General features: G+C 43.6%; 2 protein-coding genes across 2 annotated transcripts; both read right to left on the bottom strand.

Annotated features, from left to right (window-relative positions):
* Positions 1 to 1,305: 1,305 nt before the first annotated feature.
* LOC101757628 (probable serine/threonine-protein kinase At1g01540) lies at positions 1,306 to 4,904 on the bottom strand. Its single transcript, XM_004975572.4, has 7 exons — positions 3,638 to 4,904; positions 3,239 to 3,343; positions 3,001 to 3,123; positions 2,745 to 2,915; positions 2,529 to 2,658; positions 2,236 to 2,445; positions 1,306 to 1,788 (listed from the first exon to the last, which is right to left on the bottom strand). The coding sequence occupies exons 1-7, from the start codon at positions 4,270 to 4,272 to the stop codon at positions 1,645 to 1,647; spliced, it is 1,518 nt and encodes a 505-aa protein (XP_004975629.1). The 5' UTR covers positions 4,273 to 4,904; the 3' UTR covers positions 1,306 to 1,644.
* A 2,922-nt stretch (positions 4,905 to 7,826) lies between these two features.
* LOC101756146 (nicotinate phosphoribosyltransferase 2) lies at positions 7,827 to 15,853 on the bottom strand. The gene is made up of 15 exons (XM_004975568.3): positions 15,512 to 15,853; positions 12,767 to 12,911; positions 12,350 to 12,469; positions 12,100 to 12,234; positions 11,935 to 11,996; positions 11,646 to 11,721; positions 11,113 to 11,214; positions 10,922 to 11,038; positions 10,298 to 10,356; positions 9,687 to 9,861; positions 9,406 to 9,540; positions 9,192 to 9,290; positions 8,856 to 8,964; positions 8,286 to 8,398; positions 7,827 to 8,202 (listed from the first exon to the last, which is right to left on the bottom strand). Exons 1-15 carry the CDS (start codon positions 15,691 to 15,693, stop codon positions 8,125 to 8,127), a joined length of 1,707 nt encoding a protein of 568 aa, XP_004975625.1. The 5' UTR covers positions 15,694 to 15,853; the 3' UTR covers positions 7,827 to 8,124.
* Between the last annotated feature and the right edge of the window lie 3,132 nt (positions 15,854 to 18,985).

Here is an 18,985-nt window from a genome sequence, read left to right as displayed (position 1 = left end):
ATCAGAAACTGAGAACTACGGTAGTGACTGGTTGGGTGCATAAGTTCTAACCAGGCTCCACTTATGCACTTTAGGCTTGATTGGTTGGATGCATACGCCTCCTAGCCAGGCCCAACTTATACACCACAGCGTAGATAACCTGGCTAGCTGGAAACATGAGGGAAGGTCGCATCCGCGGAACCGAGTTTCTTCTAGCTCGATGCTACGCATCCGCTCACCTCTCGTGCCGTGCACCTCCTCCGCCGTCCCCGTCGCCACCTCCACGCCGAGCCCGCTGCGGCCGACCTCCTCCATCCCGTAGAGCTATCTCCCAACCATGCCGCCGCGGAGCTCCGCTCCCTGGCTCTTTCTTCCTCAGTGCCACCGCTAGAGGTCCTCCTCCCCATTGTCCCCGCCGTCCTCCCAAGCCATTGGATTTGCCATCACTGCGGCCGTGTGATCCAACCTCGGCGGATCCAATTATTGCCTCCTCCGCAGCCCACCTATTTGTGCTGCTGTTGTTGTCCGTCTGCTCAGCTACTCTCCTCTGCACACGTGGCGACGGTAGCCACCTCCGAAGCTGTCCTCCCACGCCGCAGCCAGGCTGGAGAAGCCCGGGCTCAGCTGCTCTCCTCTGCACCCGCAGCGGCGGCAGCCACCTCCGGCGCCATCCTCCCACGCCGCCACCAGGCTGGAGGACCCCGGCTCAGCTGCTCTCCTCTGCACCCGCAGCGGCGGCGGCCACCACCCGCGCCATCCTCCCACGCCGTCGCCAGAAAGAGTCGTTCTATTCTACTATGTTCTATTCCAGTATAATAGAAAGTGCGATTATAGTAATTTAGAATTTCTATTTTACTAGAAGTGGCGAGTAAAAAAAAGTTCTATACATAAGAAAATTAGGCTGAAGGGGCCTCGGCTCAGCTGCTCTCCTCTGCACCCGCCGCGGCGGCAGCCACCTCCGACGCCGCTGCCAGGCTAGAGGGGCTCCGGCTCAGCTGCTCTCCTCCGCTGATGCTGCCCTCTCTCTGACGAGCCTTCGGATGAGGTTTAAAAATTGAGTTAAGGAGATGGTAACTTCACCTCCATAAGTACATGGTGAGAGTATCAAACTGTGCAGACAACCAAGCTTCAGCAATTCAGCTTCAGCAATTCAGGCTACAAGCTTCAGCAATTCAGGCTAACCTTCACCACCCAACCAAACACATATGAATTGCATCGGTTAAGCCCGGTGAAATCTAGCCTGGCTTAGTTTTCTAGCCAGGCTAGGACTAACCAAGTGACCAATCACTACCCTATATGTCAAGCAGATGCTCAATACTGGCAGCATGGTTTGGAGGTCATTGGCCAATCCTACTGGAACGGTTTTTCAGCTATAGCAATGCTCAATCATTTTTTTTCACCTCAAGAGTAGACACGCCTTTACCCATACAAATCATCTCTCGAATAAATACGACCCTGGAACAAAACAACCAAAAAATCACTATGCCTAACATATTAATCCGACAATGTACAGATACTGTCACGACGATCACCACTGGTGCTTGCAGAGCTCGTGTGCCCAACTGATCAACTGACGAGACAGCAAATGAGCCTTTTGTGGCCTCGCGGCGTACAGACTTACGGTCGGGCACGAGGACTCGGAACAATCACCGCTTTTCCTGACAGCTAGGTCTCCTGAGTTCTCCATTTGAAAGGCTCTCCTCCTTTCGGTGTGTCTTTTGGCGTGTTGTTCCCACTGCTATCGCCCGGATCACTTGCAGGTGTTTCCACTGATCTCGCTTGAGTTGGAGCCTTGCCACCGCGACGTTCCTGCCAAGAGAGTAGCAAAAAGTTAGCAATCTAAGTCTGTATAGTTTTGGAAAAATATCGCTTTACTTTTTACAAGAATCTGAAATTATTAGAGGAAAGAACTACTTGGCGGTTCTTGAAGGCTTTGGAGACCCCACATGATTTACAGAAATAAAAAGAATCTCAGACGTGTCACAAATGTGGTGATAACCTAGTGAAAATAAACGCTCAAGCAATTCAGACTGACCCGTAGGGATACTTGACAAACATGTCAAAAGGAAATGTTACTCAGTTAATCTAAATGTAAACAACGAGTACAGCACAAGGCGTTCATCATGACGACTTTCTTGGTTCAGAATTAGCTAGCAGTAATATTTAGGGGCGACAAAATCAATGCAAAGCATCGTAACCAAATAATGGACTCTCAAAAAATAAGTTCATAAATATCCAAATGCCACCTTGACTTACATCTCTGTAGGGGAAATCATCAACTTCAAGCATGTGAATGACATGCCCAATCTTTGGCCTCTTGCGAGCTTCAGGATCTACGCACCGCAAAGCCACTAACAAAGCCTTCTTCAATGCCCTAGAAGTAGGCTTCTCAGTCATCTTCGGGTCCAAAACCCCTTCGGAATTTCGGTTGCTGACCATTGTCTTCAGCCATTCAACAAGATTAACCTGAAAATGATTACACCACAGCTAAGAAATGCATTTCACTGGTTCTTTAATTAGCACTCGTAAGGAGCATGGTCATTACTAACCTCCCCTGGTGGCCTGTTGTAATCAACAGGAACCCGGCCAGATATTATTTCCATGATAAGGATTCCAAAACTATAGACATCACTAGTTTCATTCAACATGCCAGTGCCTGCATATTCTGGAGCAACATACCTGCAAATAATAAAATAAAAATAAGCCGCCGCATTCTTGTGTATCTTCTGTGATCCAATTTTATAGGTAGAGAGTTGATGTCTAACCCAAATGTCCCCATGACCCTGGTTGTCACGTAACTCCTCTCTGAACCCAAAAGCTTTGCTAGCCCAAAATCAGAAAGTTTAGCATTCCAACGCTTGTCAAGGAGAATATTGCTTGACTTGACATCACGGTGAACCACCTTTGGTTCAAGTCCCTCGTGCAAATACATTAAGCTGCACAGTTAGGTAAAATAATGTAAGCAGACAGTGACAACAAAAATATTATATAGACTGCAGATATAATCTCAAAAGGGAATACCCTTTTGCTGTTCCCAGAATAATCTTCATTCTGATATCCCATGTCAGAGGGCTCACAGGACCAACATCACCATGGAGCCATTGCTCCAAGTTTCCGTTATTTACATACTCATACACAAGCATCCTGGGGAAAAAACCATATTCAATGAAATTTTTGATATAAGCTCCTTGCTTCTACAACTCAAACAATCTGAGCTAAAACTGATGTTCACAGTTCATATAAGATTATAAGAAGATACCTTTGGTTCCCTTCAGCACAGTATCCTAAGAGCCGCACCAGGTTCTTGTGCCGCACTCGCCCAATCGCTTCCACCTCAACCTTGAATTCCCTCTCTGCCTGCCCCCTAACAAATCAGAGCATCACATTTTACTAATTCAGCAACACTAACGTCACTAATACAAACATACATTTCATCATCTATGTACTGCAGACTTCACTACTAAGCATGAATCATAAAAAACACGACTTGATTGGGTTTCTTGCACAATGTCACCATCTGAATTGTCAACATCTCCATTGACCATTCGTGTGCATCTTGCTTAGACTACAATCAACAGTTTCTAAAAATGAAGGAAGCGAATTCAACACATAAGCTTCTAAATACGGCTACGATTCAGCTTACAGGTAGCATCAGTACCTGTTGTTGAGCAGGTTCTTGACGGCGACCTGCACGCCGCCCTCGAGCACGCCGTGGTAGACGATGCCGTAGCCGCCCTCGCCGATCACCTTCTCGTCGGCGAACATGCACGTGGCGTCCTCCAGCTCCTTGAGCGTGTACCAGTGGCCCCACCCCAGGTGGGACACCTCCGGGACCCCCGGCTCCCCGCCCCCGCCGCGGCTCTCGCCGCTGGCGCCCCGCGACGACGGCCCCCCGCTCCGCTGGTGGTGCGGCGGCGGCGGCTGCTCCGGGAACGTGATGCGGTGCTCCTTCCCGGTCTCGATCTGGATGGAGTCCGGCGGCGGCGCCTGGAGCACCTGCGCGAGCGGCGCCTTGGCCGGGGCGGCGGGGGCCGCGGCGCCGCGGGAGGGCACCTCCTGGATGTCCTTGGGTGGCTTGGCGGGGTGCTTGGACTGGGCATTGGGCACGACGACGGGGAGGTGGAGGACGGGGGTGGCCGGGACGGCGCGCCGGCGTCGGCGGCGGCGGGAGGCGAGGAGGCACACCAGGGAGAGGAGGACGAGGAGGAGCACGAAGGCGGCGCCGACACCGATGCCGACGAGCTCCCAGAGGTGGAGCCCGAACACCAGCGTGCCCTGGTCGGAGTCCGACATGGGCGCCGCGTTGCCCAGCTCCCTCCCGGGCTCAAGCAGAAATGGCGGATCTCCCCGGAAACCCGAGCAGAATTGGGCGCTAAAACGAATTTTTCCAAGAAAAGAATCGCCGAAAACTGGGGTTTTGCAGGGAATTTGGTGAGCTAGACTTGATTCTCGCAGGGAACAAACAAATGAGTGGGCAAACAAAGTGGCCAAGAACGAAGAATCTCTGCGATTTCTGCAGGGGACGCAGTGGGAAAAGTAGGACTTTGGGGGTGGGAGAGAGGAAGGGATTTAGGACAGGATGGAGTGACGAAAAAGGTGGATTTGGAGGGTGATTGGGCCCGAAAAGGTTGGATTTGGGGGCAATGTGGGGCGCGGAGAGCGGATCATTTCGAGGGTGTGAGGAGCCGGGCGAGGTTAATCTAGCTCTGATGATGCGAGGATGGAAGATTTTGGGTGTGGAGGCGGAGGACGAGGGTGGTGCTGGTGAGGTGTGGCCTGGGTGGCTGGGTGGTTGGTGGCGATCATTAGAGGCCAATCACATCCCAAATCAACAAGAAATGTACAGGAAGGCCTGGATAGTACAAAAGTGACTGCTCAGAGTAGACTGTAGAGTGTGTGTGTGTGTGTGTGAGAGAGAGAGAGAGAGAGAGAGAGAGAGAGAGAGTAGTGAGAGAAGATAGGTCAGGTGAGGGGAGGGAGTGGAGAACAGCCAGGGCACGGAGGAGTGGACTCCTGAATCCAGGACCAGTGGGAGAGAGGAGGAGCAGTGACAGCCTGACAGGTTCCTGCAGGCTTTGCACAATTGTATTGGCGACTTGGAATTCGGTGGTAGGGAAGTCAATACCGGATACCTAAACAAATACAGGATATTTTGAGGCCGCATAGGAGCTCAGTTTCAGACGAGAGAGGACCACGAGGAGAGTTGCAAACCCTGTTTCAAAGGGTAGGAATTTCTCTTATGAAGTTCATATAGGAATTGGATGGTTCCTTTTATGAAGTTTATATGCGAGATTTATGTGGAATTTCTACTTCTTCTGAGCCTGAAAGCTGAAAGTTTGTAGGTAGTATAGGCATGTATGAGAAGATATTGTAAAATTGGGAGGGGTAACCATCACCAACTATTGTCAATTAAATCTGCCGACAAAAACTAAACCACCCGCAGACATAGGATTTTGTGATGGGCCTACGTAGACTCCGTACACGGTACACATACGAGATGCATACTCAAGTCGTTAGTGTTCAACAGTGACTCGTAGGTTGTCACAATCGCCACGTCTATATAGCAAACTGCGATGCTTGCCACGTTGCACTAGTCGATGCCTGATACATCCCAAAACAAATAAATAATTTTTTTAGTAGGATATATTTGAGTACAAGTGTACAGCAACAAGTGATTAACCTGAATTTATATATTCTAAACGATACTTGAAAGTATTTTCTTTTGCAATATCTCTTTTTGCCCATGTCAATGATAGAAAGTAATGGTTTAACATGTAGAGCATGACATGTTTGGTTGTTCTTTTTCCCCTCTCGGTGTCAATGATTGAATGTACTCCCTCCGTTTCAAATTGTAGGTCGTTTTGGTTTTTCTAGGTTCAGGGAGTAATGTTTTAACACGTCGAGCATTGACATATCTGACACATCTTTATCTCTTCAGAAGATAAAAACACATGTACAACTCACATATATAATGCACAATCATATAATTAGATATGTTAATTGTTATAATTTTTTTAATTATTTATATTTCCTTACCACACATGTTATTAGCATGGACAGGATATTTTTGGAAGGTCTTCGTCTTTATCAACTTAATCAATGGGCTCCTGCCTGTTAGTTTTCCTCATATTTAGCTCTGGCATTGCATAATGCACACAAAGATGCATTTTCCATTCGATTGACAGTGTTATAGAAGTCGCGGCCTAGTGGGGGTTTTCAAAGGAAAATGGTTTCAAAGGAATATGGTGGCAAAGATTCTTCTTTGCTGTAGTAGCTCGTGCACCGAGTCCAGCACGGACGTACGTACACGACCGTACATGGTCAGATGCCGCTATTTCCGCGACGCCGTCGTTTTGGTTGCCAACCGCAGCACCATCTCAGCCACGTGATTCCCGTCCTCCTCGAAGCGCAAGGTGCAAATTGGCCGATGATGTTTGTTTCCCTTGGAGAGCTAGCTGTTTCAGTATTTCTTTTCCACCTGCAGCTTCATTTCTTCACAGTTTACCAGGTTTCTTTCAAGAACCAAAAGTATTGACCAGGTTTTGTAATAATACCCGCTCAAAATAAAACAAATAAATGATGTTCAAACTGTAGGAAAAAAGTTTACCACTCTTGGTCCCCTAAGTCCATACAATCTTCTTGGTTTAGTTTTCGTCTTGAATTTGTTTAATTTTGAAAAAAAATCTAAACCATGCAGAAGGATTTCGCAGTGGTTTCGTAGAAATCATTTAGTTTCTCTACATACTACCTCCGATCGAGTATATATGTCGTTTTAGACAAGAAAGCAATAACAAAATAAATTAAACGTCAAATAAAAATGAACATAGGTAGTATTAGCCATGGAACATGCTGGAAGAATCAACGACGGATCCAGCGGTGGGGCGGGTGGGGCTCAAGCCCCCCTACCGCCGCTCTCAGACAATGGAGCCCCTCCTTAGCCCCCCATGATTTTTTAGGAAGAAGAAAGAAGAAGAGAAGGGAGGGAAGGAGAGGAAGGATGGGGAGCCCCTTCTAAACTCACTGGTTGGATTCGTCACCGGGAAGAATAGCGTGGTTGATGGAGAGGTGAAGTTGGGTGGAGGTGGCAAAGGTGGATGGCAACAGCTCTATGCTAATGTTGCATGGAGATGGATAAAGGTGTGCTAACATAGTACTGATAGTATATTCATCACGTAAATTTGATTACGTGATCGGCACGTCAATAAGGTAACCTAGAATTGTTTAGGACATACTTTGCACCAATTTTGAAATCAGCATGCTTTTATCCGATTTTAGACGTGAGAGATGTAAATTAAACGGAGAGTTAGGGGTTGGGAGTAAAATTAGACTGGTGATACGAATCTGTAGTGTTTGATGCTTCTAACCTAACCATAGACATCTCACAGGCCTCTATCCCTGCAAGTTCCCCCATTCTGTAACGTGTGCCCTTTCCACGAAAATTAGCGCACCTAGTCACCTTTTGGCAGGAATCGCGCAGAACTGAGCAAACAGCCATGCGTGCCACCACCACCTCCAAAAGCAGCCAACCGGTCTGTTACATGTGCTGTCATAACGCAACGGTAGTTCAGAGGGGAAAAAAAACACAACCAAACCAAAGTGTTCAGTCACTGTGCCGCGATTAATTGCGAAGGGGTGGTTGGCGAGCGCATCACCGATTCCTGCTTACTCTACTGACTGCGCCTTTTGGCCGGACTCGTCAGTCGGTTCTTGCATAAGAACACACGATAACAGACAACAGTGACACCAGCAATTCAAGCACTGGCAGATTGCAATTGCAGCGGCAACTCCAATTTCGATCTGACACCTGCACCTGCGTATGCTGCAAGAGGACAAACACGGCATCGGCATGCAGGATCTCAACATCTTTGGCTGTTAATTTTTCCCATGGACTCATAACTGATGTGTTCAGTTTTTTCCACAACGATGTATATATATAGTATATCCCCACCAATCAAGGGGTGTATTAATCAGGCCTGCATCTACAACGATAACCGGGTTGTACAAGATGAGAGCTGGGCGAGCAAAATCCTAAGGGATGAGCAATGAGCTGGTGTTGTGCACAGCTGCACAAGATCTCTAAACCTTTTTCGCGGTATATTGCTGCTATACCTCCAAGATGGCCCAAAACTTCATGTGACCATCCTCCTACTGCAGTTCACCTACTGGCGCCTCGTTCAGCCATAGGCAGTGGATGAAATCGTACAGCTTTGCGCTCACGCTTACCTGCTCAAAGCGAAGAGTTAGTGAGGTTACTGGTTATGATACGTCATTATGGGAATGATAAGGGGAAATGAGAAGGAACAAACCTTGTAGGGTGTTGGGTTTAGCCGCCGGATGTGGTCAGGCCGCAGCTTTTCAAGCTGTTGCATGCAGCGGCTTCTGATCTTGTCCAAAGAGGGCAGCTCTGCTCTGGGCTTATCTGCATGGAAACGCAGGTGCCTTGTCATTGACGCGTAACAAGACAATCAGTAAGTCGAGAGCGAGGACACTGCAAGTCTACAGTATTTTAATGATCCCATAGACAATTATTATTCAGGGTCTGATGACGTTATTTTTTCCTAAACGTGTCCCATTTTGTTTAAGAAAACTCCAGGGGCGACATGAAAGGGGTTTTGCTTTGCTGATCGATGAGTGCAGGGAAATACCGACACGATGCTCATGGAAAGATTTTGAGCCAGCCACCTGTTTTTTTTTTTTTTTTTGGGGGGGGGATTCTTTTTAAAGATTTAGTGCGAAAGGAAGATCCTTTCAACTTTTAAAGGCTACATGGTGCTAATGTTGATTACTTCCCTTTCTGATTACCACTTTCAAAATTTAGTCATGAGCTCATGATCACTAACAAAATTCTCATTATAAGAAAGATAAAATATCCATACCTGATCTCCCAGGCCAATAGCACTGAAGAAGCTCCTCAACATGTTGGGGGACAACGTATGCTCTTTTTGATTCAATGAACGGATGGCGGCAGAGGATTCGTTCTCCTGCCTGCAGTATTTTGAATTATGAAATCCAGTTTAAACATTGGAGGTTAATGCAGACAAAAATGTCAAAGACAAGATACAGACCATAGGAAGCATGTAATGAACTCAAATACTAGATTAGCTATGTTCCATTCCAAGGTATATTCTACAATTCTGTTCTTTGGTAATTAAATAATCTTGTGCTAAATATAAAGCTCACATGTGAACAAAGAAAACAGAGGTGTATTTTACCTTAGGTGATGGTTCACTTTCACGAATCATGATGTCCACCAGTGGATAGCCTTCTTTCCCGTACAATCTGAAACATCGCTTTTTGCACGGAATGGAAACCTGAAATTACATCATTCCATCAGTAAACAATACATAGAAACCAAAAATTACATCATACCATCAGTAAACTATACATAGAAACCAATTACTTTAGACATTAGAATACTGGACATACTTTTGCCACATCCTCAGAGAGTTTAATACGAGGTTTACTATTGATCTCAACTAGCTTAAAGACACAGCCAAGAGCAGCCTGGGAATAACACGTTACAAGATAAGTTCCAATCCCAAATGCATCAACCTCATGACCCTGCAAAGAAATGGAGAAATTATATCTACAACTGATAGGATTAAAAAGAAAGAAAAATACACTGCAGAACACACAAATGCATCTGATAACATTGGCAAGATAAGTTTTGATAAATTGCGATATCGATCCCAAGATAAGTTTATTACCTGCTTGTTGAGGGCATCAATGGTTTCCTCATTCAAGTCATTGCTAGCAGTGATGACCATCTTCCCAAAACCAGGTACATTAAACTCCTTCTCTACAGCACGAAACACTTTTCGTGCTTCAATAGACAAATAGGCCAGATCACCAGAATCTAATCTAATACCAGATGCCTTGTACCTACAAAAGAAGATACGATTAGGCAAAATGATCTTTTTAAAATTTGAAAATAAATATCAGGGAATTTCTTATCTCAGTTAACCATGGACACATAAGAAACCAAACCAAATAGAAATAACAAAACATGCAGCCAATTCTCATTTGTATTCCCGAACCATATAGGAATCTTGAGTACTGAGATATTGCAAATTATTTTGCAACAAAGCAAACCAGTATTGACAGAGTCCCTGATTGGTAGGGCCTCAAATTATAAAGTTATTATAAGTTTAAACCATCCTAAATTGTATGCTACTGGCGTGACCCTTTTTTTTATAAACTTAAGCTTCATCTATGTTTTCTTGATTTTTTTTCCTTTTGAGTTCATGAAATTTCCATGGGAAGATAGGGCTGTGGTCAAAACACACAAGTAATGAGCACCAAAGGACATTTGACATACCCTAAATCATGTAGTGCTAGAGCCACTGCGCAGAAATTTGGAATACCACTTCGCATAACCTGAAGGATAAATAATAATTACAACAATTATGCCGCAGAAAGTAAGGACTAAGGATGCAGCACAAAAAAAGATAATATACACACTCTGCAGGTGAAGAGCATCATTGGTATAAGAGATGGTGAGTATGGCTTATGCATGGTTAAAGACATACATGAATCAGTTAGCAATTGATTATGCCTTCTGAATAAATGCCAAGGTAGCAATAATAGTAAAAACACATTTGTTCAGGAATCGTGCAATCACCGATCACTATAATCTTAGGCAAAAATAAGTCCATGCATGTCTGTGCCTAAAGTAACAGCAAGCATGACACTAAACAAAAGATCACGATTTCTTGATACCAGCATTGAATATGAGGATCATTTGGTAACATCAGAATTGAGAAAAGGAGTACCATTCGAAAGATAAACAGAAAATCTTGAAGTCATAATTGACAAAGTATCAAATGGGAGGTTTCGGTCCTACTCACCACCTCGAGAAAAGAGTGTTGGCCCTGTTCATTCAGACACGAATAGAAGTACAAACAACAAAAGAAAAGCTTGAAGCTCAGACAAACTAACTCACGTCATATGTGTCCACAAGAGCTAGGAAGTTGCTTGGAAAAGCCAACGCATAGGATGCAAATGCTGCCAGCTCACTTGGATTTGTATAACCAAATACACCACCTAATGAATCTGCTACCTGAAATTAATTGAAAAAAGTGACATAAGAATACTGAGAACTAAAACCAATGCAACAAGGTTCTGAAATCATACCTGTATCTTTTGAAGCCATTCTTGCACTAAACTAACAAAATCCTGGCAGACTCTTGAACCATCTTTACTCCTGAGGGCCTTGTCAGGGATCTCATCAAGGCTCTGAAAGTTTTGAAAGTATTACTAATAACTAAATCAGGAAGGACCAACTCACATTAAATGGCACAAAAACAAAAATGTACCCCTAAAATGTGTTCTAAGCATGAACTTCTGTAGATGCAAATGCAAGGGACAGTACCAACTGTTGTGCACATTGTACAGAAATGACATGAAAAGGAATCACTATGCTCAAATGTTAATCCATAGGTTAAAAGAACACGACAAAAGAAAAGTAGCATGGCTAAAAAGAGAAGGAATGGAACACGTTACCCAGAATCCTGAAAGTGGGGCTCTAGCAATCAATATAGTAAAAAAATGTTTTTGTTTGAATAATGCAACTACAGTATGCACAGACATAATGCTCCCCAGTGAAGAAAATTATTGTATTTGTGAAAGTTCTCATTCATTCATAACAGGAATGATATTTTACTGACCATGTACGAGCTAACAAAAGCATGAGAGTGTGTTCCACGAAGTGGTATGCCAAACAAATTTCCAGCCAACACATTACTGCAAAAACAAGAGGAAATTAAGCAAATGGTGAACACATCTAACATTTTGGTAAAGGAAAAAAAGGCTAAGCAACGCAATAATAACTGAAAATACACCGCTTCTTCAAGCATCATCATAAATAGCAAAGGGCAATCAAGCATCATCATAAATAGCAAAGGGCGTAAAATATTGCTTAATTCTACTTATAAATTTAGAAATGAAAGAACCCACCTTGTTGCATCAAAACCTCCCATAAAACAATATTTTGAGGCACTTATTGCACCATCAGGTCCCTGCAGTAATAAAATTCGCAGTGATATTTATCACACAAAAATACTAGTCTGTACAAAAAGGTGTTGCATGACAGTTGAAAAGGGGCAGATAATAATATCACACCTGTGCTCGTCTTAAACCGAACTCCAACAGAACCTTTGATTTTCCAGCAACATGACGATGCCGCGCAGCATTAGTAGTTACCAAAGAGGCATAATTTATAAGATTTATAAATGGAGTTTCAAGAAGTTGAACCACCTGATGATGTCATAACAAGTGGTAAGTTACCATAGATGCATTTCAAGATTTTGGTCAATGCTCAAAACAATATATGGTATATTAGTAAAACAACTGGTGAGGGCTTTGAACTTACAGCAACTGGACCCTCAACTCTCATCAAGGGCACTTTTGGAAAGACTACTGAGCCCTCAGGAATGGAGTACACCTCTACATCAGAGCAGTCAACTTCCCTAAGATAATCGAAGAATGCACCCTAGCAATTGTATATTACATAAGAAAATGAGCATTTAGCAGGAAAATAACCTAATAATTCTATTAAAAGTTGAGTGAAAAAAGAAAATATCCAAGGCACGTGTATTTTTAAGTTGCTCCTTCTACCTCCATTCAAAGTACCCATTTTTTTAAGTTCATGCTAATCAACCAATATATGTACATATACATATGAGTGACTAAAAGGCTGATTTGCAGCAAAACCAGCAGCCTATCAAGGAACCATTCACCAAAATCATGGGAGGAAAGGGAGTTTACTCATGTCTGGATGAGATGATACCTCACACATTGGCATGACTGATTGCAGGAAAGAAACGTCATCTTCCGTGAACTTAAAATTTGCAATAAACTTAATGCACTCCTCTAGGCCAGCAAATACTGTGAACTCCCCACCAAATGGATTTTTCCTAAAGTACAGGTCAAAGCTGTGAAAGGAGAAGGAACCAAATCAGAATGAGGTTGACAAAGCTATTAGCTGTAATACATTCTTTCCATTCATAGACTTGGCATTAGCAACTACATTCACTGAAAGGTTTACGGAAGAATAGCACTTCATGAGGAAGCAAACATAAAGTGTATCCTTGATCTACAAAGACTAAAAATTGCAACAAAATGGACAGCATTGGATGAACATACAAGTTGCTACTAGGTAATCACTTTCTCATGCTGTGCCAAAGAATGCTTTGTGAATTACAAAGATTAAAGTTTCAATTTTTCCAAATGTACGAGTCCGTTATAGTAGGATGATTTCGGAAAATTGCTGTCAGATTAAAATTCAATGACCATAAGCTTCAAGTCAAAGCCTGTGTACCCCAATATGTTAGTCTCAAGATATATCAAACCTTAAAGAAAGAAACCATAAAAATCTCAAATCCAGCATGATCCTTTTGTTACTATCCTCTCAGTTTTGGATGCAATATGTTGGTAACAACTAACTACATACACCCTGGGCAGGGCAGTGGGCAACTTTTCAGCATTTACTGTTTCATCTATAAACCTAAAGTTCTTCTAATTATGCTGGTATGAAGGTTTTTGCTGTTCACACTTGAATGGAGAAGAATACCACACAAAGATATGCAAGGAATAATTGCCTGTAAACAAATGCACGCAGTAGATTATATTAATATAATTGTGGACGAATTGTCTTAAACAGGGAGAAACATGGGAAAGATACTTTCCCAACTTGGCCTAGTTGAATTATGCCGTGGCCTAGCATTAACATACCATTTGCATGTCCAAATTCCCCTAAGATTGTGATAAGAAAAAAGCTACGTGAGATTGGTGTCGCTTTGTTTGGAGGCATGATAAGAAAAAAGCTACGTGAGATTGGTGTTGTTTTGTTTGGAAGCATGTAGAAGCACTTCATAAATGTAATTTAGGGAGCTGTTGAAAAAAAAGGCAAAAGAAAACACACTGCATTTTCAGAAGCCGACAAATATCTTATCCTGTAGGCAAACAACGTATTAATGCAATACATGCAAAACAAGTCCTATTACCTTATTCAGATAAAATCTGAGGGTGCAGAGGCACATATCATTAATAAAGGAAAAGCAATAGGTCCCAAATGCCCTAGTCAAGAACCATGAACATATTCCATACAAACATAGAGAAAATCACTTCACCCAAAGATCCTCGTTTAGCACAATATACATCAATAGTTTTGGTAGGCCCATAGTTTCGCATTGTCATGTTGTACATAGGTAACAACAATATAAAAAACTGCCTAGTGTAATTCAGAAGTACCACCCGGAATATTCCTCGAATGACAAAATCACGACGACTTTTCTTCTGAAATTCCCTTGTTCCTGAACAAGCTAACATATATATCATATATGATGATATCATCTTGCTTTTTTTCCTGAGAAAAAGGAGATGTCCACTAGACCACTACTGAAATATGCAACTTCTTTAAGTAAATGTTGCTTTCTTGCATACGTTTGTGACTGTACACATTTCATACCTTGGATGGCCAAAGCAATTAAATATGAAATCCAAAGATGAAATGGTCGTCTCATTTGTTTACTCAAGTAGTAAAGCTCGCACATCTATTTGTCTTAACTTAGATGTCTCCATCCATTTGTCTCCAATGAATTACATCATGCTTTCGGTAAAAAAAAATTCTCTATGCACAGACTGTGAAAATTATCCAAGACTAGTTACACTTATTTGGTAGAATCTATCACAAGAAGGGCAAAGTAGTAAAAGTTTTGGCTCCGAAACCCGATATATGATAAATTAACACAAAATCCGGAATATACCTTTAACAAAAAAGCACAAGGATCTTCGTCAACTCCAAGCAACTTAAAACACAGCTAAAATACCAACCTCGACAAGGATTGATTAAAATTGCACACTGGAAAGGGCTCCCCCCAAAGCAATTACAAAGTTGAGCTATGAAAATGAAAGCCCATTTGAAGACAGAGCAAAAAGGTGCATGTAGCAAAATTATTGAAGTGGCATCCCATTTGGCAGTTTTTTTTAATAAGCAACATCGTATCGGCAAAAGGTAGTCCCTGTTGGCATACAGTAAATGCATACTACCGTAGTAACAAAAAAACGAACAAGATGCTCAAAATGTTAAGAAACTGTAACTACGCACGAGAAGGCTTCCCAAAGCAAAACCAGAGCACCCACTAGAAAAACAAAATTGAAAAAAAAAACACTCCAACAATCAATCAACTAGCAGCGGAAAAGACCGCGCCGTGTTAAACCACGACGGCGAGAAAGTGAGAAAAATTAAAATTCTAATACCAAACAACCAATCCTACGAGAACAAATACCAACACATTGATCATAATATATCTCTCTCATTCAGCAACAGCAACAGCAACATGAGAGTTGCATGAGCGACGACCAATAGCATCCCCCAAAAGCCCGATCCCTCGAAACCTAACCCGGCACAGATAAGCCGGTCCCGCTCACCACCCTCTCGCCAGATCACCACCCCCCCGATCCAATCCAGTCCGCACACGGCCAAACAAAGGCACCCAACGAAGCGGGACAAGGGGAGAGAGGGAGGACTCACACGGCTCGGTCGGCGTGCTTCCCGGCCTTCCAGTACGCGTAGGCCATGGAGAACTGGTACTGATCGGTGAGCAGCGCCGTGGCCATGGGGTTGGTGGGCGCCCCCACCTGCGCCGCCATCCCCGCGTGGGTGCCGTTCCCGTTGGCGTGGGCGCTCGCGGGCGGCGCCGACGTGGCCGCCATCCTGGCCTCCCGGAAGAGCTCCTGGGAGGCGGCTCCCGCCTAGGGCTGGCTTGGCGGAGGAGGGGGCGGGAGAGGCTTCTCCGGGAGGGGGAGGGGAGGCGGGAGGAGACAACTGGAGAGCGGGAGGAGGCGGAGGCGGAGGACGGGAAGGAGGCAGGGGCCGGATTGGAATTTGGGAGTTTGGCCGGGAGCCGGTCCTTATTTATACGTTGGAAGGGTTGCAGGCGTGCACCGGAGGAAAAGGCAAATGAGTAAATGACACAGGCTCCCCTGCTGGTCGTCAGGTTTGAACCATCGTCTGATAACAGTGTTGGTCTGTCGGATTGGATGAAAGCGAGTTTACATCATGATGTTTGATCCTTTGACATCGATTTGGCACGTGGGTCTCCCATGTCTACTGTTTCGATTTTTTTTCTCATCACAATTAGGGAACATGTTCAAGTTTTGTTTGTGTATACTTTCTCATATTTATACTAATAGTTAGTATCTCATTTGGCGCGAAACAATAATCTTTTTGATCAACACCATTTTATTTGGCGTTGCATGGTGCGATATGGGCTCAGTGGTGAACGTAGCGTGTGCATGATTTTTTCTTTGCTGCAATACATGTTAGCCAAAATTTTACGTCACAATAAAGTTGTACGTAACGCCATTTCATTTTGGGATAACTCCATGACAAGTGGAACGGCGACATCAATTCTATCGCCAATGAAACTTGTAACCGAAAAATCAAGGGAGCATACACGTGTGCTCATTTCAGACTACATAGATTAAATGATTCCTCACTATCTCAACATGATTTAAAACGACATTGTAACCACATTCGTGATGACTGCAATAAGTATTTCACTTTGGTTGCCATTCCATCAATTGCTTAGTTTTTAAATGACTCACGGATATAAATTGTCACAATCGTCTCATGGCTTCCACGACTGTTTCTATCCCAATCCTGCCTGTTCTATCGCAAATCCCTGTCTATTCTCTGCGGATCGATCGATTATCAGGATGGTGAACTTTGAACCATACTGCGGGATCAAAGTATATTTCCAGCATATACCGAGGACCAAATCGGAATTATCCTTCCCTCTGAGGTTTCCGTTTCGGTCCAGCCCACTGCTGGCCTTTTTGGACGCTATCTATGGCCACTTTTCGGCCCTTTTTCATCAGCAATCCGGAGGAACACCGTCGGGAACTTACTTGAGCCCACCGGCAGCTGGGTCCCAAAGTACACTGGTCCCACTGCCAGTGAGACTGAGAGTTTCTGCGCCAAGACACGAGTCCACGGGAGAAAGAGAGATGCCAGGTGGCGGTAGGTGGGAAGCGAAGCGTGCCTTCTTTTGGGTCTGCGCGGAACGCACGCTCCTTTCTTTCCTTCTGGTGGCCGTGGCCTGCAGGAATCTTCGTGGATCTCGCCGGCGTGTTGCTGGGATCTCCTGCGGCCGCAGCCGCCGTGCGGAGCCCGCAGACAGGCGCCCGACGTGTGGCAGGGGAACTTTGAATTTTCCACCGTCAAGAGTCAGAGCGCGTGGCTATTTTGGTCCCGCGCGAGAGGAGAAGCAGCTCTTCTCGGATGAAAAGGGCAGCAAGGACAGCCTAAATGGTAGCGCTACTAGGATCACCCATGTCTCTGACGTTTGGGGGGCACCAAGACCCTATCAAAAAGCACAAATTTAACTGATACCAAAGTAGTAATTAAAACATAGCAAAAGTATACTTTTATAGAACTACAGTTTGAAACAAATCTATTCACAACACTTTCAACTATCCAAATTGAACACACCAAAGCTAATATGCAACCAAAAGACAAACCAAAATTGTCGTTTATTTGTGACTGAAGGGAGTCTATTCTTAGAGAAACAATGGTCAAAGTTTATGTTTGAAGGATTCTTTTTTCAAAGCATAATGCAACCTACATAAATAATGATTAGACTGATTGATACACCATAATACTACCCCTTGTAATCACAATTATATTACTTCTGGACAAGATCGGTAAACTTTTGGATTCTTGACCATAAGTAATTTTTAGAATTACCCATTACGAAACATTTTGAAGTCACACGTGCAGATTTTTCTGCATGAAGACACTTCCATAATCTCATAAATTTGTGTTATTTAATAAACATACATAATAAAAATGCATACTTTGGAACGATGGTCATAAATCTTCGTGAGTTACGGATGGATGCCTACTAGAAGGCTTTGTGCTTAGCAGTCCTTCTCATTTTGTTTATGAACCTCATGCTATGAGTTGGCATTTTATTTTACAGCTACTGGCTGGAACTTGTAATAATGGATGACTAGGTGCACAACTTACACATATGCTAGGTTAAATTTTCTTCATATAATGACCATGTTAGGTCCTAGCTATCGAGTATTTATTTTGACCTGAAGTATCAACTTTTCTTCACGAGTCATTGAGGAAAAAAAAGCTTGTCGAGAGAACAAAAGTTTTGCGTGTTTTGTAGAGGATATAGTTAGAAATGTTGTTCAAAAGGAAATGAGTGATTACTCATGAGGTACCGGTGGGGATTGGTACTCGAGGATCGCAGGAGTTCTCAAATGCCATCGTTCTTTAAGTGAACCGTTTACCATATGCGGCTCGACGGGGCATGCATATGCTCTGTGTATAGGTCCACCTTGCAAGGTTAATAAATCGAATCGATTCGCCGCCGCTCTCGGTTAACAGAACCTTGATCACCGTGTCACATCGTAGTAAGAAGTGGAACGAAAAGAAATGAGAATGATGTTGATGTTGTTACCTAATTAATAGTTTTTCCACGCTGAAATTTTTTGAAAATGTTGCTCACTTAGAATGATTAGCTCAACTTTAATTTGGATGCTAAAACTTCAAAGTAAGGGTCCGTTCTTAGTTGCTTTCTGGCAAAACAAACCCTTCAGCCAAAAGCCTTGCATACTAGAAGTCGACTAAGTATATACCATAGTTGGGTAAGTCTTGCTGAGTATTAGTATACTCAGTCTTGCTTTGGTGTTTACTTTTAGGTCTTAGTGAAGAAATGATAGAGTTGGTTGCCGGTCAACCTTGGGATGGCTGTCCTTTACCTGAAGGGTGGTCAGTTGAGTGGTCTCCGACCTCGCTTTAAGGTGGTCTTGTGTTGAATGACATGTTGGCGGGCTACTCATGTCGTCATGTATCTTTATTTGCGCTCTATCATTTAGACTTTCGCTGTATTTTATTTAAGAACTCTGACTTGTAATCTGTTATGAATTTCGAACTCGGTTTGTAAATTAAGATGGGAACTCTATGTTTGTAAACTGAAATACCATATTG

This window comes from Setaria italica, chromosome VII (genome assembly GCF_000263155.2).
Source record: "Setaria italica strain Yugu1 chromosome VII, Setaria_italica_v2.0, whole genome shotgun sequence".
Lineage (NCBI taxonomy): Eukaryota > Viridiplantae > Streptophyta > Magnoliopsida > Poales > Poaceae > Setaria > Setaria italica.
This window is presented reverse-complemented; position numbering and strand designations above follow the sequence as displayed.